Source organism: Eriocheir sinensis, chromosome 49, assembly GCF_024679095.1.
Source record: "Eriocheir sinensis breed Jianghai 21 chromosome 49, ASM2467909v1, whole genome shotgun sequence".
Lineage (NCBI taxonomy): Eukaryota > Metazoa > Arthropoda > Malacostraca > Decapoda > Varunidae > Eriocheir > Eriocheir sinensis.
In genome coordinates this window covers 2,405,144-2,433,143 of record NC_066557.1, presented here as the reverse complement: position 1 = coordinate 2,433,143, position 28,000 = coordinate 2,405,144, and the positions used below count along the sequence as shown (strand labels likewise).

At 42.7% G+C, this 28,000-nt stretch overlaps 1 protein-coding gene across 9 annotated transcripts; it reads right to left on the bottom strand.

Moving 5' to 3' along the window:
• Positions 1 to 26: 26 nt before the first annotated feature.
• Positions 27 to 28,000, bottom strand: LOC126981698 (uncharacterized). Of its 9 annotated transcripts, none has more exons than XM_050833134.1 (4): positions 27,891 to 28,000; positions 13,708 to 13,862; positions 7,865 to 8,002; positions 27 to 1,814 (listed from the first exon to the last, which is right to left on the bottom strand). In XM_050833134.1, the coding sequence occupies exon 4, from the start codon at positions 1,732 to 1,734 to the stop codon at positions 223 to 225; it is 1,512 nt and encodes a 503-aa protein (XP_050689091.1). In that variant the 5' UTR covers positions 1,735 to 1,814; positions 7,865 to 8,002; positions 13,708 to 13,862; positions 27,891 to 28,000; the 3' UTR covers positions 27 to 222. The 9 variants fall into 9 exon arrangements, with proteins under 9 accessions (XP_050689091.1, XP_050689083.1, XP_050689088.1 ...); XM_050833126.1 differs by lacking the exon at positions 7,865 to 8,002 and adding an exon at positions 3,712 to 3,798 and having other exon boundaries at positions 27 to 1,820; XM_050833131.1 differs by lacking the exon at positions 7,865 to 8,002 and adding an exon at positions 3,712 to 3,798.

Genomic DNA, 28,000 nt, shown 5'->3' with positions numbered 1-28,000 from the left:
TTTGCAAGAAAAAGAGAAGCAGTGAAATTGGTATTCAGGAATATTTTATTACACTGAAAATTTACACAGACACAGGTGTCAGATCATGACATATTGAGAGTTGTGAATCCGAGCTACGAGTCTTACACTCTTTCCATTAAATACATCATTCATCAGTTTCATAATGATGATGAATAACAGAATATGAAGGAAAAAATAAATTGTATTAACTTGAGAATAATATCACAGGTGGGAAGGAGGAGTTTGTTGTTGATCAGTCCATGCCATTAATGCCTTCATGACTCCCAAACAGAGCTTCGTGCTGCGTCCTAGGTCTGGGTCCTTCTCTAAGGCTAGGCGAGTGGCTTTCATGAGCAGTCTCTCCACCTCTTGAGGCACTTGAAATGAACCGGCAGGCAGGAGGGAGCTGATTGTGGGTTTAACATCTGGCATTTGGGAAGGTGGATCTGTGGGCATGCTTGGTGTGTTGTAGGAGTATGTGGATGTGTGTGGAGTGAGAGAAAGGGGGTCCAGTTCTACAGTGTGAGGAGAAGCAGTATCAGTGAGTGTATCTGAGGTGGGAAACAGAGGATTTAGCTGATTGTCTGTAGCATGGAATGTAGTGGTAGTGGATGTGTGTGGAGTGATAGAAAGTGGGTCTAGCTCTGTAGTGTGGGAGGCAGTGTTAGTGTGTGAGCATGAAGAGCGAGAAAGGGGTGGTGGTCTCTTTCTGGAAGTACTGCTAGGCTTAGGCTTCTTTTTCTGAGGTGCAGCCTTTTTCTTCACGGACTTAGGGGGTGGTGGAGGGAGAGGAGGCACACCCTCTGGCCACTCCTTCTGCCATGCATCCTGCAGAATCCTTTGGCTGACATCTTTCCAAATCTTCGACAAACTTGTAATTGCCTTCTTCAGATCACAGGTCGTCCAAAAGTCCCTTAAAACTTTTTCTGGCTCATTCCTAAAGAGGAGCTTATAGTACTGAGACATGAGGTTCATATTGTAATGACTCTGAATAGCATCCGCAACACCTTGTTCAAACGGGTGAGTGCTATATGGCCCCAGCCGGGTCACCTTGATGGCAGTGGGCGGTGGGGGAAGGAGAGGGTCAAGGAGCCTCGGGTGGACAAGGAGCAATACCTTTTCTTCCAGTTTGTTTTCTCGGCAGTACTCGGTGACAGCTGGCGCAAAGTGTGTCTCCAGCCACTTACTGTAAACCTCCAGGGTGACATTGGCCTCGGGGTGCGTCTCCCACACTAGCGAAGGATTGGCTGCCTTGACCTCAGGAGAGGGTGGACTAGGGTACACAATAAGTGGTGGGAGACGCATGTCCCCTTCCACATTGGCACACAGGAAAACGGTAAGGATGTCTGGGGGGAAGGGAATGGGCACAGGGGGGTGGTGTACTGTTTTGAGGTCGAAGCAGTTTTTCATGGGTTGAGCCTTCCAATCAAAGTGCATTTGCCTGGCACCAAACACACGCCTGGGGCAGTACCCATCTTTCTCAACAATTTCTTGCACTGTGTCACAAATCTTCACCCTAATCCATCTCCTGCCACCTTGACGGCCCCTCGGAGTTGTTCCTCGACTTTTCGGTCGCCCCCTTGGTCGGCCTCTCTTCTTCAGTCTATTCTTAGAGTGACCGTAAACAGAGGGGTCCCAGTCCGAGTCCTCACTGGAGTCCCGTACATTCTTCCTCGTCTTCTCTGCCTCCTCTTCTTTTTCCTCCTTCTCCAAATCTGCATTAAGCTTATCCATTTCTCTCACTTCTCTTTGTGCTGCTATGTTTTCTCTGACCTTGGTACTGCTTTTTTCCGATACAGGCGTTGATGCACTTCCTGTTTCTTGAGAGAGAGAGAGAGAGAGAGAGAGAGAGAGAGAGAGAGAGAGAGAGAGAGAGAGAGAGAGAGAGAGAGAGAGAGAGAGAGAGAGTTTATGTAGTTATTTTTTATATAGATTTTATTCTGCCCTTTGAATAGGCAGCACACGACAGTGCACCTTTGGGTATGTAAATATTATACATGTGCCTATGTTTAAATAAAAAAAATAAAAAAAGACAGAGAGAGAGTTTTATCAACAATTGTTTCACAAATGAAAGGTAAGTCTAACCAAAAGGACAACAAGGAGCTGCCTGCTAGCACTAACAACTGAATCAATTGTCCACAAGCACATCATGACTGTTGCCATCATTATAACAATAAAACTATTTCCTGGACACAGGAAGATCCTTTGTGTGGGTAATACGACAGCTCCATTTAGTAAGAGGACCAAAAGGGCCAGGGTGTCGGGAACCAGAAAACGAACAAACAAGAGGAATAGCCATAACAGTACAGAGTAAACCTCTGACAGGACAAACACTAACAAGTAGGGTGACAGATATACAACTGTGTAAACATCTCATAGGACAAACACTAACAAGGAGGGAAACAATGAGGATAAAGGAAAACAGATACCCAGAGAGGAATGAGAGATATACAACTGTGTAAACATCTGACAGGACAAACACTAACAAGAAGGGTGACATATATAACAGTGTAAACATCTCAAGGGAAACAACGAGGGTAAAGGAAAACAGATACCCAGACTCAGATACAGAAAACAGATACCCAGTGGGCGTGGTCAGAAAGTGTGAACAACCATTGAAAAAGACTCTGACCCGTGACGTCAGTCATGGCGACATGTTATGAGCCAATAATTTAACAGAAAAATCACTGAGGGAGTGTCTTAAGACTAACTCACGAATAGCAGAAGTAAAACAATACAACATAATGAGCAAGCAGATGGGTGTGACAGGATGTATTGGCCATTGGTTATGTAGAAAATTAAGGGCGTGTCAAGGATGTAAGTCCGCCTCAAGCAAAGAAAAATGTGGTCTAGAAATCAGTGGTATGGGTAGACCGAGCTTGGTTCTTGCCTCAAGCAGACCTGCTACTCACTCAGCCGACAATGGGTGTTGTGATCTTAATCGTGAGTAGAAATTCGAGAATCTAAGGGAAACCGACTGTATTGTCCTGGAGATTATAATGTAGGAGATGTGTAGTAGGATTGTGAGTGGGACAGGATTGTGATTATTTGTTTGCGATGTAAAGAAAAGGTAAAACCACTGGGTGTGGTATAATTTGGTGTTTCCGTGACTTGTAGTAGATTATACTATAGGAATGTGTTATTAGGATTTTGTGAAGAGAGTACATAATGATTGTGATTTAAGCAGAGAGATACAAACCACTGCTTGTGGAACGACAAGTGTTATTATTATTGGCAACAACTGAGCACATATTGTAGTAGTATGTTTAAGACATGTCGTTTGTCATATGTTGCATCCATTGCTGAATATGCCAGTGTTATGATCGTCTGAACATAGAATATTGCGTAAAGCAATTATTTTCATTTAATTTTAAATTAATGTATATTTTCTTTTCCCTTGTTTATCCCCGAACTCCAGTCTCCAACAACAACTTAAGCCGGATCACGCTACCAGGGATACGAGATGGTGAGATCATTTATGGAGTAATTAATGAGTGATAAAATAATTGCTTTAATACAAGTTAATGCAAATGAAATAAAATATAAAGATTAAATACAAGAAAAGAAGAGTCCAAAAAAGGTATATTTTAGGGGGGCTGTAATATGATAGTTAAGTAACAAAAAGCACTGTTTTCTACTCAGGAATTTGTCTTTGTATTACATTTTATCATACTGATAGCTGATATTCTGGACTATCTTCAGAGTACAAACCACATGTACCATCAGCATTCCTCTCATGGAAAACCTTCATCTCTTGATAATCCAACCATGCTAAGTGGCAGGAGGGCAAACTCCATGCTGGAGAGGATAAAAAATATTTCACCATCCAGTAATGTTAATGTCATTCCACCTGACATTAGCCCATTCCTACATATAATTTGATGACAGGCTTATGTCACCTTATGAGTTAAAAGTACAGTACCCTCTCGAGTTTCGCGCTCACTTCGTTCCGAAGGTATAGCGCTAAACTCGAGGATCGCAAAACTCGAGGTATTGAAAACACTGAAAAAGCGCTCATTTGTTCCGACCTGTGGATTTAAAAAAAATTTTTTTTACATGTGGCCTATGGCGCCGGTAGACTATCCATCTGGGCCTGTTTGTTGGCCCCAAGCCCGTCATGGAGCAGGCAACTGTTTATAGTGCCGCCATTATAATTGGCTCATGCTACCTCCCGGAGCTCACTTTTTTTCCTCCTTTACTCCCTTATCTCAAAATACGTACCTTGGAAAAAGGACAAAAACAGGAAGAGAGAATGGGTCGTTTTAAAGCCACAGATGAAACCTTACGATTGGCTGAGCTCTGAAAACACACTTGTGATTCGCTGGGAGTCCGATGACGTCATCACCGGCGCTAACCCAATCAGCGGCCTCACTGCCTTAAGGCTGTGTCACACTGGCCGTTTTCCTCTAACTATTGTGGCTACTGGCAACGCCCATATGCCCATCCAGGAGCGAGTTGTCGGTTGTCCGTAGGTTGGTGTCACACTGGGCCTTTTTCTTCCCACCGCGTTGGCGGCAGCTTGGGCAACCGGCAAGTTTTCTGGGTGTGTGTCACACACAAAAGGGGAAATTAGAAGGGTGTGGGGGGGAGGGTCAGAAGGGAGAATCAGGTCATGTCATGACACACACACACACACACACACAGAAAGGGAAATGAGAAGGATGGGGGAGGAGGGGCAGAAGGGAAAGTCATGTCATGTCTTGACCTGAGTCAGGTCATATCCTGACCAAAGCCCTGATCTGACTCTCCTTTCTGCCCCTCCCTCCCAATACCATTCTCATTCCCCTCGTGTGTGTGTGTGTGTGTGTGTGTGTGTGTGTGTGTGTGTGTGTGTGACAAGTCAGGACATGACCTGACCTGAGTCAGTTCATATCCTGACCAAAGCCCTGATCTGACTCTCCTTTCTGCCCCATCCTCCCCACATCCTTCTCATTTCACCTTCTGTGTGTGTGTGACAGGTATGGACATGACCTGACCTGAGTCAGGTCATGTCCTGACCAAAGCCCTGACCTTTCTGACCCCCCCTCCCCACACCCTTCTCCTTTCTCCTTGTTTTCATCCTCTCTATCTCGCCTTTCACAAGAGGGGCTCATAACCAGTCAAGCTACACACCTCCTCTCGGGTCTGGGGCTCGCGTGGTATTGAGGCTGCGCCGAGTTGAACCAAACAAGACAGGGAGGAGGCAGCGGGAAGTTCAAACGCGGTTAACATGTTAATAATTCTCTCTCTCTCTCTCTCTCTCTCTCTCTCTCTCTTGCCATAGCCACAATATTTGGAGGAAAACGTCCAGTGTGATACTACCTTTTAAGGTAGCGTGCGTGACGCCGATGGTAAGTAGACGTGACCCGTACATGTCAAAGCAGCGCGAAACTCGGGGTGATAATGCGCGACTGTTGGGATGGTAAGAATTTAGGACTAACTGCGAAACTCGAGGATCGCGAAACTCGAGAGGGTACTAACCTTAAGACTACAGAGAAAAAGTAGACCTGTGTATGAATTATGTAGACTATGCTATGGGAATAGGATTGCATATTTAAGCCCTAGACTATGGGTATTTGTCCCAGTAACTCCAAGGCCTGATAATTTTTTTCAGTTGGTGTCAAATGCTTGTTATTTTTTCCTGAGCTCAATTATTCCAGTACTATCACACCAATCAGGCTCATTTTGGTCTCATTAGATTTGGCTTAGCTAGAGATTGACAATAATTGATGTAAGTTATCACTTGAGCTTAAGTGGAAGAAGGGCTGGGAATGTGGGTGAGGGTGCATTAATCATGTTACTGTATGTTTTCCAGGTATTTCTGGATGAAGAGAAATACACTGATCAACAAAAATGTCAGATTTCAGTGCAGTACAGTTTATGTTCAGTAGTTTTAGAGATATGCTAAAAAAATATGCTAAGAAAAGCAGAAGCACATACGACTGACCTGTTTTTGCTACAATCACTGAAATATTCCAGTGGGAAATGGCTTGTGTTACATAAACACACCTGCAGTCATGGCCAGTGTTGATGATTTATATAACGACCCCCGTACACTTAGGGTTAAGGACATACTATGAAAAATGGTGCTGAAAAACAATCCAACTGATGTAATTCTGATATATAATTTTTTTCTTCTCAAAATGGTGTTCTAAGAGGTAAACCACCATTTTTTCATATTAATGATATTATAGACAAGTAAATAGGGTACAATTATTAAAGTGAGAGGAAAATGTTATAACCTGAAAGTGGTGGATGATTTGTGTGGCAGTAATCATGCTGATTACTGGCAGCAGAGTAACCTTTGTTTTCTTTATGTTGTTGGCTGTGATCTGTGCTTCTGCCCACTGACAATGTTCAGAGACACAAAGCAGAATAATTAGTGCTTCATATCAATGAGCAGGAGTACAGACAAAAAGCACCCAATGCAAAATATTTCTTTCTGTACCATACAGACCTAACATAAGGTAGTTTGTGGCTCACTTATCAACACAAACCTACCTACTGAATCTCACCTCTAGGTATGTGAAGGTGATTTCAATACAAGTCCTACCAATATCTTAAACACATAAGTCCTTTCATACTTTTTTTTTGTGGGGGATAGGAAAGTGATTCTAAGTGTGTTTGTGTTAAGCAGGATTTCTCTAGCCATCCTATAGTAATCCTATACAAGTGAATTGCCTGCACATCAATCCATCAATAGGGAGAATCACCAGATGGGCACACATCTAACCCCACCCTGAGATGCCAACCCCAGAGATTCCTCCAAACAAATATCCATGCAGGACCTTCTTCCTATCCTAAGTACATACCTCACTGCAGTATCCATTAACTTGCTCAAGCCATGAGCATCATGATACATGACTGAATAATTCCACTTTCCTTTAAAAAGTTCAAATGTTCAAAATAACAGAAACTAAAGAGTATAGTATGCTATACTGAGTATTGACTTAGCAGACTCTATGAATGTATATTGGAACCAACAAATGAAATTCATTTGTATTTTTTTTTTACAATAAAGGAGACAGCTCAAGGGCACAAAAAAAAGGAAACAATAAAAAAAAAAAGCCCGCTACTCGCTGCTCCTAAAAAGAATCCTAGGAGGTGGCCAAAAGAGGGGTCAATTTTGGGAGGAAAGGTGTCCTGATACCTTCCTCTTGAAAGAGTTCAAGTCATAGGAAGGAGGAAATACAGATGAAGGAAGATTGTTCCAGAGTTTACCAGCGTGAGGGATGGAAGAGTGAAGATGCTGGTTAACTCATGCGTAAGGGATTTGGACAGTAAAGGGATGAGCATGAGAAGAAAGTCGTGTGCAACATGGCCGCGGGAGGGGGGGGAGGCATGCAGTTAGCAAGTTTAGAAGAGCAGTCAGAAAATAACGACAGAAGATAGAAAGAGGCAACATGGCGGCAGAATTTAAGAGGTAGAAGACTATCAGTAAGAGGAGGAGAGATGATGAGACGAAGAGCCTTAGACTCTACTCTAACCAATGGAGCTGTGTGAGTGGAGCCCCCCCACACGTGAGATGCATACTCCATACGCAATGAGACCGGAGTAAACAAACCCATTCACATATCCATGATGGTCTCATAGGTAATAATACAAACCCAAGGACTGATATTATTGTACTGTTAGAACTGTCGATGAAAATACTATACTAACAAAAGTGGGTATTACCGGGTAAATTCGGACTTTGGGGTTACGTACTTCGGACGTTTGTGGATAAATTATTGTAACTAATCAATTTCATGGGAAAATAAGTGCACATTATTTACAAATAAAAGTAAAGGCATTGAGAAGAATACTAATGGTATAAATATATGTAGCAAATATAGTTCTATCAACTTTATTTTAGAATAAAAATATTTGTGCAGTAAAACCTCACCATTTGCGCCCTCGCCATTTGCGTGGCCTTAATTTGCGGCCATCATCCCACCATTTGGGCAGGTGGTCTTGCCATTCGTGCACCTCGCCGCTATGGTAACGGCATCTCACTGGCAGCAAAATGGCGTCCGCTGATCTTCTGAGGACATTTACTATAGTCCGTTTCATTCCGTCTGGCCACCAACAAAGCGGGAATTTTGATGGATGTGGCACCTGCGCATTTCTACTTCATGTATGCGTAAAAATCAACTGTTGTGATAGACATTCAAGCTTATTTTTCAATAATAATTTGAATATTTATGTATACAAAAAACTGTCGTTTGCATCGATAATCTAACATACAAGCACGCGAAAAGACAAGACTGTATCAAATAACATAGTCACATTATGCTCAAGCGATCTGTGTTTTTTCAAATTCTTTGACTGATAGCTCATTTCAGGTATATTAAAAGACATCTGGCTCTGCAAGTGCAAGTAAAGGGTATCTTAATAATTTACTGCATGCAAATAACGATTAATAACATGAAAGAGTAGCCTATAATTGTTGAATGCAATGCTAGGCTATTTCGAATATTAGGCTACCCATGTTATTTAAATGCAACACGTCAAAATTCCTTATGTATAGACACTTGCAGAGCCGCATATCACTTAATTTATGTAGCCTATACCTGAATGAGATGAAATATGAGTATCTGAAAGGCAATAGATCATTTGAGTATGATCAGATTATACTGTTGGATAATAAAATTGTTCCTTCATGTGCTTGTATGGTAATTATTGATGAAAATCTTCTGTGTGCGGTTCATATATGATGGCTTAAGTTTTTTTTTGTATGCACAAACATTTAAATATATCACTGAAAATATAAAGTTGATCTTCACGCAATCACGAACACACAATGCACAGGTGCCGCATCCACGTTCGCGAGTGGCCAGACGGAATGAAACGGACTATAGCTGTTAGGGCAGCAAAATGGCATCCGTTGATCTTCTGAGGACGTTTACTAGCTGTTCTGCCAGCAAAATGGCATCCGTTGATCTTCTGAGGACGTTTACTAGCTGTTCTGCCAGCAAAATGGCGTCCGCTGGCGAGCTACAGCTGTCTACCACCAGCGCGCCCTCTGCCACCAATGAAGAACACTGTCAACGTACACAACATGTCGTTTCCCGCCATAACCCAATCGTCTCTCCTCATCTCGTGATGACTGCGATTATTCAATGTTTTCTGACTCACCTTTGCACCACCATCATGCTGTGCGCAGCATCATCGAAGCCTAACGGCTGTAGTGTAACAGCCGTAGTATTAATCTCCCCCATTCCCGTTGCCTTCCCTTCCCTTTCTCTTGGCCATAAACTGTAGTGGACAGCGTCCCCATGTGGTTGGGGTTGCTTTACGCTACCCCGTGAGGGTGCAGATGGAGTGGGAAAAGTGTTGACTCCCCGGGGTAGAGAGCAGGACATCTTCGGCTTTTCCTTCGTATATTTCATGAGTAAATAGTGTTCTATTTGCTATTATAGAAGGACATATATTGAAAAGTATCAGAATATTTGTATGACTGATATTATATCGCAAACTTTGCTAAAGTTAATATATATTTTTTAGTTTGTAAAGACTCTGGTGTTTCCATTTGATTGTTAACGTACAGTTATTCCTGAATATTCATTTATAATTGTCCCCAAGAATGGCTAAAGACGGCAGATTGATGACTAAATATGGCATTATTATGGGAATACTTAACATATACCATAAAAAATAGCATTTCTTGGCGACCACCTTGATTTAAGACAAAAATGCCATAAATGACACGACCTGGCAACCCCGGTGTGGCTGTCCAGGTGTGTGTGACCAGTCATGGATACCAACCTGTCTCATAAATTAACTTACCCGCGTTACTTGTTATTTACTTGTAGATCAACAACGTTATTGTTTTGTTTGATGATATATAATGTATATGAATACAATGGTGTGTAAAAAATGCATTACTTATTTTGTTTTCTGTAATTATTGGTTTGAAAGTGCTGCCAACATTATTATGATGTGCAGATTGGTCCCTCATATCTGTCCCGGGGATGGGAAGGTGACGGGGCGGCTTGTCCATACCCTAGTCCCACGTATGGGGATGGGGACGGGTAGGGAATGGGGAAGACTAACACTATGGCCGTTAGTCTTCCTCATTCCCGTTCCCTTCCCTTCCCCTTCCCGTGGCCATAAACCGCAGTGTTAATCATCCCCATGTAGTTGGGGTTGCTTTATGTTACCCTGTGAGGGACCGGATGGGGTCGGAAAAGTGTTAACTCCGCGGGGTAGAAAGCAGGACATCTTCAGCTCCCCTTCACATATTTTATGAATAAATAGTGTTCTATTTGTTATTATAGAAGGACATATACAGTAAACCCTCTCGTATCCGGGTTAATAGAGCCACGGGGGCACCCGGATATATGAAAAATCCGGATATGGTGTAGGTTAAGTGTACGGACCCGAAAATCCAACTTTCGATCATGGCCTGCCATAAAGGCACCAACAGTTCTGCATAGGTGCTTCTGTCCATACTCATACTATGGTATGCCCCATGGCTTTGTAGCAGTCAGTCTGCATCAGGGAGTGAAATGCACGCGATTGAAGTGCTCCGGGCACTGAGAAAAGGGTTCAAGCAGCGTCGTCACTGTTAGCACTTGCGGCAATCTCTCCCTGCCTTATTGCAGTCCTGCTGCACCTTGGGGGGATCTGTTACTTGGGATTCGGCAATTAGGCGCGACAGCCTCAGCCACTAACCCATTGTTGGGGTGCCTAGCCCCATGTTCACAGGCAGCAGCTAATGTTCCCCTGCCTGGCCAATCACAGCAGCGGGCCCTGGACCCAACCCAGAAAAGCCCAGGTATTTGTGGCAGCTTAACCGCCCAAGTCTGCACCATCATGTTTACAATGTAGGCTTTCTAGCAGACCCAGCACTGCCACAAGAAACTTTTTACGGGTCCAGTTTTACAAAACTGGAAGGCCAACGCTCTGTGCTGTTCTTAGGTACGCGCCCGTGGCTTTATCGCTGCGTAGCTGCGTTAGCAACCTTGTGGCTATGAGTACCGCGGGCTTTACAACCCGGGTCAACCAGAAGGCATACCAGAGTGATACCCGAAGTGGTCTGGGCCAGCAATGGGCATCAAGTGCTCAAAGCAGGCTTCTATATGGACGCCCGGGCAGGCACCCCAGTGCGCTACCCTTTTAAGCCTGGCAATGAGCCCGAAGGCCCACAGACGCCAGGGAAGTACGCCAGGACGCCCCACTCTGAGTGTGAGTGGGGAGGATAACCAAGGAGTCAATGACAACCTGGCGCATCCACTTGCGCGGTGATCTGTGGCTGTTTAGTTACACTGTGTTGCCCTTGCGAGCCAGGGGGGGCAGGTACCCCCTGCACAGTGCATCCAGCGGGACCACGGGGAGGCCAGCCACAAGAAGTAACCACGATTTACGGCCAGCCCGCACCTCCAGATCGGGCTGGCCCACGGGGCTCCCGAACCCCTGCGGGCCCCTTTACTCGCCCTACCGTAAGCATGGTAAAATCCTTCTTTCACATGTCGGACCGAGGGCGGTATTTATCTGCATTTCTTTTTCCACCCTGACTCCTGCAGGAGTGCTAGCGGACCCGCACGCCTTCTCCATGGGGACGGAGCCCTACTCACCTAGTCCAGTCTGGATTTAAGCAGTCATCAAGGCTTAAGCTAGGGTCCGAACTGTGTGTTTCATTTAAACAGTCCTTTGACAATCCTGCCATTTAAACCAGCACTGCCTTGACTCTCGTCACTTCGATATGGTCTGCAGCGCTCGGCAAGGATGTTTACGTGCCAGTTGTACTGCGAAGAACACAGCTTTCCTGCAAACCTTTGCACCAGGACGTCAATATCATTGCTACGTGCAAGCTGGGGTGCGCCTTACGGGTGCGGTACGTCGCCCGGGCAGAGCTTAGAGGTATCACGCGGGCAATTTGAACGACTTTTGGCGGCGCGCGACATCTTTTTTTTAATTTTTTTTTTTAAATCAAATATTTTTGAAAACTCCCGGATACTGGCAAGGTCGGATATGGTGCACAAGGATAACTGAGGGTTTACTGTATTGAAAAGTACCAGAACATTTTTATGACTGATATGTTAATATATTTGTTTTAGTTTATAAAGTTATTCCTGAAAATTCCTTTGTAATTGTCCCCGAGAATGGCAAAAGACGGCAGATTGATGACTAAATATGACATTATGGGAATACTTAACATATACCATAAAAAATAGCATTTCTTGGCGACCACCTTGATTTAAGACAAAAAAGCCATAAATGACATGACTTGGCAACCCCTATGTGGCTGCCCAGGTGTGTGTGACCAGTCATGGATACCAACCTGTCTCATAAATTAACTTACCCGCGTTACTTGTTATTTACCTGTAGATCGACAACACTATTGTTTTGTTTTATGATATATAATGTATATGAATACAATGGTGTGTGAAAAATGCATTATTTCTTTCATTTTCTGATTATTATATTTCTGTAATTATTGGTTTGAAAGTGCTGCCCACAATGTTATGACGTGCGGACTGGTCTTGGGCTGGCCCTCATATCTGTCCCAGGGATGGGAAGGTGACGGGGCGGCTTATCCATACCCCAGTCCCATGTATGGGGATGGGGATGGGAAGGAAATGGGGAAGACTAACGCTATGGCCGTAAACCCCGGAAGAACCCGATGATGACCATAGCACAGGTGGAAGTGATTAAGAAGGTGGACAGCGGAAGAAAAAAGCGAGAGATTGGCCGTGAGTATGATGTGTTTCCTGCCAGCAGACCTTTTTTCTTTTCTTTTGCTGGTAGGGGGGTTTTGGGCCGTGACCACCCATATGTATTTTTTTCCATAGGTTATTAAGTTCGCCATTTGCGCACCTTCAGACCGCCCATATGTGCCCAAATGGTGAGGTTTGACTCTTTAACGAAAGCAATATTTTGTATTTTTTTTTACCTTTACAAACTTTGTATGTGTGGAACACACATACACAGTTACAGAAAATTGAAACCTATGGTTTTAAGGTACAACTATCAAAGGTAGCACATTTAAAAGTTATTTAGCAAAATTTTGACACAAAATTTTTACACATAACAAAATTTTTCATTTCTAATTTTTTGTGGGAAATAAGGTGAACTTCGGACAATTTGGAAAGGCAGTGTAACTTGGGACATAATAATTTTGTGGATAAATGTACATTTATAGTTCAAGATTGTGAAATTAAAAATGATACCACGAAGTGAAAAATCAACCCTGTGTAACAAAGAGAACATATACTGGAAAAGTGTCAAAAAACTTGTTGGAATGGGCAAAAAAAGATATGAAAACCCGCAATCTTAGTGTCCGACATTGGCCGAGGTTTTAAGTGCTGGGTGTTACCGTGGAAAAAGAAATGCGTGTCCGAAGTTGTCTGACCTCATCCAAAGTTAGGCAAATTTGCTGGTAACTTCAGACACTGTAAAAATAACAAATTGCACTACACCTATCAACACTATTTTTTTCTTCTTTATATAAGCAAGAAAGCCACTTGCCTTAGCAACATATTGTCACAAACGTAGATTTCTTAGAACAATTCCACTTAAAGTTATTTATGAAAACCTTTAAAAATGTCCGAAGTTAGCCTGTTTTACGGTAAGGGAGTAAACAATGATTCTTGTCTATAAGCTAACCCCAGTAAGAAATTAGTGATATACTGGCACACACAAGACCAAAAACAAACCTGCAGGATACCTTTTGACATTTTCTTAAAGAAACATAAGGCCACATAAACTGAACAGATAGGAAACTATCACTACTAAAATTCTCACCTATTAAAGGACGTCTATGGTGAAGCAGTTAGTGCGCCTAGCTATAAATCCATGGGCCCAGCCAGGTCCCAGCCAGGGCAGTTGGCATATACCGGTACTCAACCAGCTGTTAATTCTCCCTTCCAGGTTTGTTGATAAATGGGTACCTGGGAAACCTGAGAAAGGTAAAATCTGGTTATGCAGATGTCAGTAAGTAATGGGTTCTGAGCCACCATAGGCTTCAGGGTCAATATGGCATAGATGAGCGGCAAGCCCATGTACATCTTTTTTTTATTCTTTTTCTACAGCAAGGGAGACAGCTCAAGGGCACAAAACAAAAAGTCAAAAAAAAAGCCTGCGATGCGCTGCTCCAACAACAAAAACAGAATAAGATGTTAAAAGAAATGTCAATTTCTGGAGAAGAGGTAGCTATCATGACACTCCTCTCTTGAAGGAGGTCAAATCATAGGCAGGAGGAAATACAGACAAAGGAAGGCTGTTCCAGAGTTTACCAGCAGAAGGGATAAAATAATGAAAGTACTGGTTAACTCTTGCATAAGAGATTTGGACACTATAGGGGTGAGCAAGAGTAGAAAGTCGAGTGCAGCAGGCCTGCAGGAGGGTGAGGAGGCATGCAGATAGCAAGTTCAGCAGAGCAGTCAGCATGAAAATATCTGTAGAGTATATAAAGAGATGCACCACTGCAGTAGAATTTAAGAGGTAAGAGACCGTCAGTAAGATCAGAGGAGTTGATGAGATGAAGACCCTTAAACACACTATGCAAGCTCCATCAATGTCAAGGCACTTCCCTTCCTTTCTGTTACCTGCTTGCAGTAAACCTTAGCCTATGCTGAGAAAATTAGTGCAAAGTAATGATGGGTGTGTGGAAGGGGGCACTGATTTCATTATACGAGGTGCGTTCAAAAAGTATCCAACCTTTAGAAATAAAGAAAAGAATTTTGTATATTTCACAAATTTTATTTAATCACTTCCCTTTCAGGGTTGTTTTCAGTTTAGGGAACAGCCAGAAGTCAAGGTGCCATGTCTGAAGAATAGGGAGGGTGTTGAACAAGCGGAGTGTTGTTTTTGGAAAGGAAACCTTGGATCAGGTGGCCAGAATGAGCCGGTTCAATATCCTGGTGAAGCTGCCAGTTTTTCACTGCCCACATTTCCGTTCTTTTTCTTCGCACACAGTCACCTTTCCAAAAACAACACTCCGCTTGTTCAACACCCTCCCTATTCTTCAGACATGGCACCTTGACTTCTGGCTGTTCCCTAAACTGAAAACAACCCTGAAAGGGAAGTGTTTTGAGTCGCAAGAGGAAATTATGAAGAAAGCGACGGCAGAGCTCTACACTGTTACAGTTAAGGATTTCCAGAAATGTTACCAGCAGTGGCAGCACTGCTGGGAGAAGTGTGTGAACTCCCAAGGAGAGTACTTTAAGGGTGATTAAATAAAATTTGTGAAATATACAAAATTCTTTTCTTTATTTCTAAAGGTCGGATACTTTTTGAACGCACCTCGTACAAACACACACACACACACACACACACACGCACACACACACAGTATGGAAGCAGGCAGTATCCATTAAATGAAAGAAAAGCTAGACAAATCTAATAGATTGGGAGATAGGACTGACCGAGCTTGAGCTCAGGCCCGGTCTGGACATCGCATTTATTGTAAAACGTATGGGGCTGAGTGCTGCGAGATTTTGTGTGCCCCACATGGGACAACCATGCCCTCAGAGCTGTTCTTTTCGACACAAGTCCAATTTTTATTTTTTTATTTTTTTTAGCATCGTATGTAATATTTTCAGGGTGTATTGTAAGTTCTCACTTCAGGAACATGGCAAGTAGCGAGATGTGCATTATTATGGTGACGTAGCAATGCACAGCGAAGGTATTGCTGTATAACACGAACACCCAGCTCTCGTGCTAGAAGTGGAGTGTGACCACTCATTCATTTTTTTAGTGTCATGATGATTTGGACAGCTGATTTTTTCATGATTTTTGTTAATTATATATCAATTTAAACACTACAGGTGTTGCAAAAGTTATTAAAAGGGTAATTTGGTTGATTTATATTCAGATATTATGCTTGTGAGAGGAGAAGGAAGCCATAATTGCAAAATTCTTGAGATATTTCTTAGTTCTGCTTTTAATTAACTTTTTCCTATAAATATTGAGAGGTTACTTTTGTGGTTATACAAATGTCTTGTAATAGATATATTCTTGTTTATTAGCCAATCAAACTTAAGTTATGTTAATATTATGCCGAGTAATATTAGTGTCCATACCATCCCACCTCCCTGGCCGAACCATCACCATGGGTTGGGATGGCTTGGATGATTTAGAAACTTTGTGTTTCATCGCCTACTGCTGAAAACTGGAAATAGCTACAAGTGACATACTAATAACCTAAAGAGCCAAATGATGAAGAAATATTTTGAGATCAACAAAATTACACTACTTTAACCCCTTCACTCCAACGACGCCGACGTCGGCGTCTGATGGGCGTCCAATGCCGTCACCGTTAGTCCTCTTCTAAACCTCTTAATCCTCCTCCTCCATTTCCTCTTAATCCTCTTCTAAACCTCTTAAGAGGAAATGGAAGAGGATTAAGAGGAATTTAGAGAAGGATTGAGAGGTTCAGAAGAGGATTAATCCTCTTCCATTTCCTCTTGACCCTTTCCATACTGTGATGCCGATGTCTGTGTCACGAGTGGAAAGGGTTAACTTTGTTTTTCTAAAAAAAATTTTTTTTAAAAAGTTGCCAAATCTTCACTGCTCTCCCTTATACTACAAATAAGTAAATACAAAGACGCAAACAAACACACACACACACACACACACACATACACACACACACACACATACACACACACACACACACTAGAATTTAGCTAATGCAATAAATGTTCTGTGCGATTCCAAGGTATTGTGAAGATAATTCACCAATTAGGATTATCATTCAGTAATATTGAATTTAATTCATCTGAAGGGGAAAATTTACCAAACCTTAGCCACCTCTGGCAAAGTTAATACTTATATCATGGATTTCTTTTTGGTCCCTGAATGCAGTGCAGTGACAAGTGACTTCCGGAAAGGAGAAAGAATCCAATTCAGGGACTATTTATTGTTGAAAATAGGGGATAAGAATTCACGAAAGCGTCGCCTCCTCTGGTGGTGGCCGCCATGGCGACAGTGCCGCTGCCGCAGCTGCAAAAGAGCTCGCAGAGACTTTAGGGTGGGGGAGCATATTTAACCCTTAAGGCACGGGGTTGTTTGCCGTGCCTGTCCTCCCACTCGCATATTCAGGCTAAAACATACCTCACTTCAACCTTGCATACCTTTATTGTTACTTAACACACAAGAATGAATGAAGTATCTTTGCAAAGTACATACCCTCACCTGTCCTTTGATGTTAATTTGAAATCTATATGACCATTGGTAGCGCGAGTACCGAATATTTAATATCACTGAAAACGGATTATTATAGACAGTTTTCCACCCTTAGTGGACTTCCCTTCTATGATTTAATAATAAAAGGCATAAACTTTATACAGTTTATGTGAAAAACACCCAAAAAACTGAACTTACAGGCCTTCCTGATGTAATTGGTTAGTACTGAGGTCAAATAGGCGCACCTAACATCACTGTAGCCGATCCAGGATTCAGTACATTTCCTAACTAGTAGTTTTTTTTTTTTTTTTTTTTTTTTTTACAGCTAAGGAGACAGTTCAAGGGCGTAAAGAAAAACATAAAAAAAGCCCGCTACTCACTGCTCCTGAATAGAGGTCAAAGGAGTGTCCAAAAAGAGAGGTCAATTTCGGGAGGAGAGGTGTCCTGATACCCTCCTCTTGATAGAGTTCAAGTCGTAGGCAGGAGGAAATACAGATGAAGGAAGATTGTTCCAAAGTTTACCAGCGTGAGGGATGAAAGAGTGAAGATGCTGGTTGACTCTTGCATAAGGGGTTTGGACAGTGTAGGGATGAGCATGAGTAGAAAGTCGTGTGCAGCGGGGCCACAGGAGGGGGGGAGGAATGCAGTTAGCAAGTTCAGAAGAACAGTCAGCATGAAAATATCGATAGAAGATAGAGAGAGGCAACATGGCAGCGGAATTTGAGAGGTAGGAGACTATCAGTATGAGGAGGAGAGCTGATGAGGCGAAGAGCCTTAGACTCCACTCTGTCAAGGAGAGCTGTGTGAGTGGAGCCTCCCCACACATGAGATGCATACTCCATACGAGGGCAGACAAGGCCCCTGTAAATGGATAGCAACTGTGCGGGGGAGAAGAACTGGCGGAGACAGTACAGAATGCCCAGCCTAGAGGAACCTGATTTAGTAAGAGATGATAATGAAGTTTCCAGTTGAGATTTTGAGTTAAGGATAGACTGAGAATGTTTAGTGTTGAAGAAGGTGATAGCTGGGTGTTGTCAAAGAATAGGGGATAGTTGTTTGGAAGATTGTGTCGAGTGGATAGGTGGAGAAACTGTGTTTTTGAGGCGTTAAAGGACACCAGGTTCCTCTTGCCCCAATCGGAAATAATAGTAAGGTCCGAGGCTAAGCGTTCTGTTGCCTCCAGCCTTGAATCGTTAAGTTCCTGTGAAAAGAAGTTGAGTAATACAGAGTGGAGTCATCGACGTAAGAATGGATAGGACAGTTCGTTTTGGAAAGATCATTAATGAACAACAGAAAGAGAGTGGGAGATAGGACAAAACCCTGCGGGACACCACTGTTAATAGGTTTAGGGGAAGAACAGTGACCGTCCACCACAGCAGAAATAGAACGGTCAGAAAGGAAACTGGAGATAAAGGTACAGAGAGAAGGATAGAAACCGTAGGAGGGTAGTTTGGAAAGCAAAGATTTGTGCCAGACCCTATCAAAAGCTTTTGATATGTCCAGCGCAATAGCAAAGGTTTCACTGAAATGGCTAAGAGAGGATGACCAAGAGTCAGTTAGGAAGGCAAGGAGATCACCAGTAGAACGTCCCTTGCGGAACCCATACTGGCGATCAGATAGAAGGTTAGAAGTGGAAAGGTGCTTTTGAATCTTCCAGTTAAGGATTGATTCAAAAGCTTTAGATAGACAGGAAAGTAAAGCTATAGGGCTGTAGTTTGAGGGATTGGAACGGTCACCCTTCTTAGGTACAGGCTGTACAAAGGCATACTTCCAGCAGGAAGGAAAGGTAGATGTTGATAGGCAGAGACAAAAGAGTTTGACCAGGCAGGGTGTCAGCACAGAAGCACAGTTTTTAAGGACAATGGGAGGCACTCCATCAGGTCCATAAGCCTTCTGAGAGTTGAGGCCAGAGAGGGCATAGAAAACATCATTTGGAAGAATCTTAATAACAGGCATAAAGGAGTCATAGTGGGGATGAGTAGGAGGAATATGCCCAGAATCGTCCTGGGTGGAGTTCTTACAGAAAGTTTAAGCGAAGAGTTCAGCCTTAGAAATAGATGAGACAGCAGTGCTGCCATCAGGGTTAAGGAGAGGAGGAAAAGGAAGAAGTGAAAATTGAGGAGATATTTTGGCTTGGCTAGATGAAGTCACAGGAAGAAGAAGAAGAAAGGAGATGTTTATTTTTTTCTGATAAAAAAAAAGTTTGGTAGTCGGAGAGAAGAGATTACCATTCTCTCTGGGCTGAAATGAAAAAAAAGGTCAAAGGGAGTTCAAGGCTCTGAACCTTATGACCTGCCTCTCTCTATCTTTAATAGCACGAGAAAGCATGATTAAAAAACCAAGGCTATTTAGGCATGAGTTGAGAGAAAGAACGTGAATGATTCCATTCCAGATAGAGAATCCTGTGATGTACTGGGCACACACAGAGGGTTCCCTCTCTCTGGAAGCAGTAATCATTCCATTGGAAAGAATCCTCCATCTCAGGTCAGTCCCACTGAGCTGAAGCAAATGCCAGAAGCACAGCCTCGGTGGGTCCAGAGGTAGGAGCCAGGAGAGCATAGGGACAGGATAAGAAGGTTGTTATGATCAGAGGAGCCCAACGGAGAGAAACATTTAGAGGAGTTGAGAGGGGAGGAGGCGAAGAGAGGTCCAGAATTGTTGGGGTCTGCCTGTTATGTTATCCTTAACACCATAAAAGAACTTTTATAACAAAAACACAACCAAAACTTAAATTCGAGTTTTCTTTTACACACATTGAATAATCAAATACAGAAATATATAAAATACGATATAATATAAGCTTAGATTGTTGTACCTTGAGAGCAGTGCCCTCTGATGCTAACTCCTTGCCAGACCCAACTATTGAAACATCAGAATCTAACAACTTTAACTTTAAATTAGTATAAATAAGACAGTATTGGGTGGCAGAAAGAAGGTAGAGGGGGACGGGAAATCGCTGATAACCATAATCTGGCACAATTGAGCTGAGAACAGTCTGTACACCTGAGACCAGAGGGCATATACCTTATAGTATTTTTTCATAAGTTATATAGTTTACTTTTTACATTTTTGACGCCGTGGCACAGACTGTGTGATGTGAATATTTATATTTAGCTTTCATTGTATATTTCATGGAGATATACACTACCATTTTCATTTTTTATTTTTACCCCCCATTTTTTTACTGTGCGTTTTATCACAATAGAATTTCACTCAAATCAGTGAATCAGAAATGACAGAAAAGGTATGAATGTGTATTAAATGAATGTTAAGATAAGAACATACTTGAAAAAAAAAAAAAATTAAAAAAAAAATCAAAAAAAAAAAAAAAAAAAAAAAAAAAAAAAAAAAAAACCAAACTTACATCGCCACCACTTGTACAAAAAAAGTATGTACCCCATCATTTGCCCATTGTTAGGTTCGGGTGATGCCTAAATCACCTGGCCCCGTGGATGCTCCTCAAACTCGAGGTGGGATTTGTGAAAGGATGATATTCACACCAGCAATCAGCTCAGAGAGCCTCGGAACAAAATCAGTGACCAAAAATTATTCTTTGAAAGATTTGATGTTTCAGAAGTGAAAGAAAATTACATGCTTACTCTGGTGGTTTACACAAACAAATTAAATTTGACAGTGCACTATTATCAAAAACCCAAAATACCGACAAAACCAGGCACAAAGGGAGTCGAGTTGAAAAATACACTAGATGTAGGGAAATTCCTTACAATTACTTAGATGAAGGGAAATTTCATACATTCCGTTTTTTTTATAACGTACGGAAACCACGCAATTCCACTCACTCTCCCCACCATGCAAAGGAAATTGCTAAATTAGAAGGTGTTCAGCGTCGGGCAACAAAAATGATCCCTTCCTTGCGCAACAAATCTTATGAAGAAAGGCTTTCCACCCTTAACATGTTCTCTCTTGAGAAACGTCACCTCCGAGGAAAACTGATCGAATGTTTTAAAATACTTAATGGTTTCACGAATGTAGACAAATCAACATTGTTTATGATCGATGACACTTTGCGTAAGAGGAACAATGGCGTAAAACTCAAATGTAGACAAGTAAATTCAGACTGCACCAAATTTTTCTTCACCAACGTTATAGTGTGAGAATGGAATAAGCTCTCACCGTCAGTGGTCCAGTGTAACACGATTGACTCCTTCAAAAACAAGCTCGACCGTCACTTTCTTCAACTTGATATCAACTAGAGTTGAAATGCAATGTTTTGGAGCCCGCAGTACTGTTTAAGGCGCGGCGTTGGACAGATCACGGCTAGCCGGCAGTTTTGCTTGTGTCAGTGATAAACAATGAAGATACAGTGTGTTTGGTGCCACAGACTCTACTTGGAGGACAGAAACCTTGCGATGAGGTGACAACCTACTAGAGAGAGAGGGCATGAGTGTGGTGTAGGCGGATTATGTGAGCACAGATGGCCTCCGGCGCCACGCCAGATGGTGAGGTGAGCATCGTTTGGTGGGTTCACTACGCTTCTCTCCCAAAACAAGCTTGGGGATCCAGTGAGTGCGTGGTTTCCGTATGGGAAACACTAAATTCGTCGCAAACGCTCATTTTAGTGGTGGTGGGAAGAAAAATCACTAAATTTAGGGAATTTTTATCCCCCCCCCCCCCCCCCCACACACACACACATTGAAAAAAATACGCGATTGCGACGGATTTCGTGTCCCCCACCCAAAACCCTGTGTTCCCACCAGGTCCCCAGGCTTGTATGGGGGGGTGGGGGAAGTATAGGCAAACACTAGAATTTTACCCTCATTTCTGCGAGGAGGTAGTTCTCGCAACATCGGCAGCACCATCGCCATGGTGGCCACTGCCAGAGGAGGCGACGCTTTCGTGAATTATTATCCCCTATTTTCAACGATAAATAGTCCCTGAATTGGATTCTTTCTCCTTTCCGGAAGTCACTTGTCACTGCACTGCATTCAGGGACCAAAAAGAAATCCATGATGTATGTATTAACTTTGCCATAGGTGGCTAAGGTTTCGTAAATATTATCCCATCTAAAATACTTATTGTTGAAAAAAATAGTACAGTAAAATACTAAGGCCATATAAATATGTTTCATTCTAATTCTTCTCAACTTCTGTCCTTCCAAGGAAGTGCTGATACTCGGCAATTTTAATCTCCCTGCTATTGCCTGGCATCATAGTGATGCCATGACCATGAATTATCCTCCCCTAGACAAACTCTTTATGGAGTGCTTTATCACTCTGGGTCTTCACCAGTGGGTAAAGAGCCCGACATTTGTGTCCTCCGGCAACACCCTAGACTTGGTCTTAACCAGCGAGAATGATAGGGTGGGTGATGTGGAGGTCTTGCCTAACTTTCCCAGCTGTGGCCATTGTCCCTTAATTATACAGTATTACTTTGAAAATAGTGTTGAGGTCAATCTTGTCCATCATGTTAAGTACTCCTGGCATAGAGGTAAATATAACAAGATAAATGAGTCTCTACAAGATACTGATTGGGATTTTGAATTTTATGATATATCTGTAGATGATATGCTTTCAAGACTAAAGTTTATTCTTACAAACCTTATTGCTAAGTATGTTCCAGTCTCTCAAGATCGCCCCCGCCAGTTCCGTCAACACCCTCCCAACTCCCTAAAGACTACCAGGAAAAATGCCTGGTTGGCTTATAAGCTTAATAGATCAACCTATGGCAGACACTCCCATCAGGCTGTTCTTGCCCTGGAGCAATTTAATGGGAAAAATCAGAGCTTCCGTAATTATTATGTTGCCCAACAAATAGCTTATGAGAGATCCCTCACTCACAAGATAAAGGAATCACCCAAACTATTACACCAATACATAAGGAGGAAAAAGATTGGTGCACCATCAGTGGGTCCACTTAAGCTAGACAATGGAGAATTGACTGCGGACTGTGGTGCAATGGCTGAGATATTTGCCTCTAGTTTCAGTCTAGTGTATGCCACCCAGGATCCAAGTACTCCCTTTCCCCATCAACGTTCACTTGCAACCATTGATAATGTAACTATATCTCTAGAGGAAGTTAGGATGAGACTTACTTCACTGGATGTCAATTCAAGCATGGGCCCTGATTGTCTACATCCTTGTCTCCTTAAGTTTTGTCCCAATCTGGCTACCCCTCTTCAATTAATTTTCAAGCAGTCCTTACTCCAGGGTAGGTTGCCTGTTGAGTGGAAGAAATCCAACATTGTGCCCATTTTTAAGAAGGGATCCAGACATATTCCTCTCAATTATAGGCCAATTAGCCTTACTTCAGTATGTTGTAAGACTTTAGAAAGGATTATAGCTAAAGACCTATATGAGTTCCTAGAAGTTAACCAGATCTTGTCTGCTGACCAGTTTGTGTTCCGTCGTGGCAGAACTGTTGACGATCAGCTCCTACTGGTATACCATGATGTAACCTCTTGGCTTGACCTGGGTGCTGTCGTTGATGTTGTCTTGTTTGACTTTAGCAAGGCCTTTGATGTTGTTTGTCACACCATTCTTATAGACAAACTAAGATATCTGGGTGTGGGTGGTCGGCTGCTTGACTGGATCTCTGACTTTCTGACGGGCAGAATCATGCAAGTGTCAATATCGGGTTCCTCTAGCTCATCTAGACTGATCTGTAGTGGAGTTCCACAAGGTTCTGTACTGGGCCCACTCCTGTTCCTTATATATGTCAACCACCTACCTTCACATGTTAAATCTAAGTGTAAATTCTTTGCGGACGACTTCAAGCTGTATATGAAGATACGGCACAATGCCACTTACCCTTTGGCTGAAGATCTCGGTTCTCTCCAAAGAGATATTAATAGTGTCTCCAGGGTGGCTAGCTCGTGGGGGCTAAACTTTAACCCATCCAAGTGTGTAGTGCTACAATGCCAACGTGGCTCTACTGACTGGACAGCTGTGGGCTCTCTTCAGCACTACCACCTAGATAACTCTGATCTGTCCTTGGCTGACACCCATAGAGACCTGGGAGTTCTAGTCGACAACACCCTCAAGTTTCATGCACATATAAGAACAACAGTTAATAAAGCTGCAGGATTAGCCAATAACATACTCATATCTACTCTCTGTCACTCCAGTGACTTTATGTTAGCCATCCTCAAGTCACACATAAGACCTTTACTAGAGTTTGGGTCAACAGTTTGGAACACTGGATACCTGGGTGACCTGCGGCTGTTGGAGTCAGTGCAGCGCCGCTGGACCAAGCACATAGATGGCCTGGCTGAACTAAGTTATGCTGATTGTCTCAAGGCTCTTAACCTATACTCTGTACAAGGCAGACTCTTGAGAGCAGTCCTCATTAAATGTTGGAAGATCTTTCATGATCAGTGTGCCATTTCTCCGTCTGATCTATTTACTATCTCCCCAGTCACTACTACCAGAGGCCACAGATTCAAATTAGCCAAACCACACACCTCCACTGAGTGTAGACGCAGAGTCTTCAGTGTTAGGTGCATTGATCACTGGAACTCCCTCCCAGACAGCGTTGTTAGCGCTGGCACAATCCAGGCATTTAAACGGGGCCTTCACCTCTCCCTTGAACAGTCACTGTTCTCGTACACGGAATAATTACCTGCCTCTGTCAAAACTCATCCCATTATTAACATTGTTCTGTAACGAACTCATATCTATACACCTTGCTTAACACCTAGCTGCACATGGCACACAATTCCACCCGTTATTTTTGTACAAATCATAATGTCCTTAATTGAACTGATGGGCTGGCGTGCCGGAAGTTGCGGGCTATCCTACTATATACCACTGATATGTGAACCATGACACTAAGCTGGGGTAGCCAACCAGGTGAGTAAACCAGGTGAGTAATGGAGGGTTAAAATAGCTTTAAAGTGTATTGTAAAAAAAAAGTGTCCAGCATATTACAATGATATTGGTATCCTACTCCGTGGAAATGAAGACTGTGCAACATCATACATTAGGCTATTAAATAAAGATGTAATTACAACCCTATCTAGAGGAGTTACTGGACGAAGACCAATCACACGAGCAAGTAGTAACCCATCACGGTAAAATAGTAACTTTTCCCCGCATGGATAATCTCAGAAACGAGTATTAATAATGGAAATAGTTATCAGTGATGCTTAGCAAATATACTCTTAAAAATAATGTTAACCGTCAGAGTTGGGTGGGATTCTGGAGTTTTACAAAGACGTATGATACACCAAAAGTTACCTTATTTTCTGCCAAAATCTTGTAACACGTCCAGTCTAGGAGACTGTGGCCTGTATGAGACTGAAATATTCATTGTGAGTCTATTACAACAGCTGGAGCCTTGTGGGGGAGATCACATCCAATAACATAGGCCATATTGGCGGCAGCTTCCCTCATCAATCTGGTCCAGTCTGGACCTGTGGTGTCCTTGTAACTGCACCTCTCACGATGATTTCCATAGGCAGTACAGTAGGAGGGTGGTTATGACAGCAAGACACACACACGCTGCATATCTGGCATAAACCTGACGGTGACCAGCGGCCTTGCAGTTAATTTATAAAGTTTGTATCCCCTCTGTGGCCTGTTGCTACATGGGCAGCAAGGCGTTGCTACGTTGAAAAAAAAAAAAAAAAAAAAAAAAGCCGAATTCGCTTCTAAAAGATTTTTTTTTTTTAATACCTCTTCAAATTCGGTGCGATGCTGAGTTGAGTCCCTTGATAGAGAGAGGGTAAATTTGTAGCACTTCACCAGTCTCGCATTTCCGAATGAAACTAGTTTTTTTCGGTAGTTTTCGGCCTGTTTTGAATGAATATGCGTGTCATTTCTATCGCAAATCACGTGTTTTTTTTTACCCCCCCCCCCCTTCCAACCAAGAGACTAATGATTTGCGATAAAAAATTTAGAGCACATTCATTCAAAACAGACCGAAATCTACCAGAAAAAACTAGTTTCGTCCACACAGGTGCATTTAAACTAAACATAACCCTAACATAACCTAACCTAAAACTAACCTAACCTAACACTAACCTAACCTAACACTAACCTAACCTAAAACTAACCTAACCTAACCTAACCTAACCTAACCTAACCTAACCTAAAACCAGGGGTGTGGAGTCGGAGTCGGAGTCGGAGTCGAGGAGTCGGCTACTTTTGGCCGGAGTCGGAGTCGGAGTCGGAATTGGAGTCAGAGTCGGAGTCGGAGTCGGAGTCGGAGTCAGAGTCGGAGTCGGTAAAAATATGAGCGACTCCGACTCCTTTACGTGCTAATTTTTTTAGTAAAGATTTCACTTCATGGAGATTCTTACAAATTGGGAGAAATTGACGTTTTGGAAGATATGTCCAATCAAACAGTCTGCGGGAATATTGGTATTTTTAATATTTTTTCATGCTTTTTATTTTGTATTTTCTTGAGGATATACCTTAAGGAAGGAGGGCGGTACATGCCGCAACAACCACCCTGACAACAGATAGTACAGGTATCCCTTTTGCCATATTTTATGGTGTTTTGCATGAGCTAATGTGTATATTTAATTCTATCATGGAGGATAATTGCTAAGTGATATCCAAGGATGGTAAAAAAAATATATATATATATATATATATATATATATATATATATATATATATATATATATATATATATATATATATATTTTTATATATATATATCATACTGTAAAAAAAAAAAAAAACGGAGTCGGAGTCGGAGTCGCAACCTTCAAATTTCCTGGAGTCGGAGTCGGAGTCGCAACATTTAAATTTACTGGAGTCGGAGTCGGAGTCGCAACATTTAAATTTACTGGAGTCGGAGTCGGAGTCGCAACATTTAAATTTACTGGAGTCGGAGTCGGAGTCGGAGTTTTGAAAATCCGACTCCACACCCCTGCCTAAAACTAACCTAACCTAAAACGGTAAATTTGTAGCACAAGGCTGGGGCTGGGAGGCGGCGGTGGGTCGGCGGGCAGTAACCCATCAACCATCAGAGCGGTCGTGTGTCACGTCCTGGCCTTGACCGCCCTCCCTCCCTCCGTTATAAATGATTTCCGAGGGGTGTTTATGGGGATGAATTTACTCAGAATGCGGAGCTCTTTCTAATGGTCAGGGTAAGAAAAGCCATCTCTAGACTGGTGTACTCCTACAATAATACCAGAGAGAGTACCGAGCGACTAGAGTCCTTTGATAGAGACAGTCCCGACATAGGCGGCACCATTTTTGGCCCTTCGAGCACCGCGCCGACTTTGAACTGAGGGATAAAAAAAAAAATAATTTGACCTATTTTGGAAGCGGATTCGGCTGCTTTTTTTAATGTAACAATGCCTTGCTGCCTAGCCTTCGGGTGTAGCAACATGCCACAGAGTGGATACAAAGTTTATAAATTAACTTCAAGGCCGCTGAGAAGACAGCTAACAGTCAGTCGTCTTATAGGAAACCATCAGTTATGACAGCAAGACACACACACACACTGCCATTATGTGTGTCTTGCTGTCATAACCGCCCTCCCTTTGTACTGTCTATGGAAACCATTGTGAGAGAGGCACAGCTACAAGGACTGAAACAATCCTACCATTGTATCATTTTAGTTTCATGGTGCTACCTACACATGTACTAATAGTTGTACAATCACACACTGTCCTGCCTGGGGGTTGGGATGGCATGTTCCTCCCTTCTCCCTTGTTGTTTACCAAGGAGACTATAGTCTCTTTGGGGCAGACCGACCCCATGAATAACACGTCTAAGGCAGAAAGGGTGAGAAGGGAGCGTGCTGAAGCGAGTATGCCCGCGGGACAGACTGGAGCAAGGCGTCAACTTGAGCTAACGAGATTCATACTTCCCTGGGCCACTTACCCGGCAGCGAGGAGTGGGCGGCCTCAGGTAATGGACTGCCCGGGATCTCTCTCTCTCTCTCTCTCGACGTTCCTTTAGTAGTAGTAGTAGTAGTCGTTCGGGAGTTTTGC

Bases quoted from the DNA above. Each gene is read 5' to 3' on its own strand.
- LOC126981698 (XM_050833126.1), bottom strand. From the start codon at position 3,751: ATGAAGGTTTTCCATGAGAGGAATGCTGATGGTACATGTG. The intron at 1,821-3,711 runs GTTTGTACTCTG...CTCTCTCTCAAG, and splicing joins GAATGCTGATGGTACATGTG to AAACAGGAAGTGCATCAACG.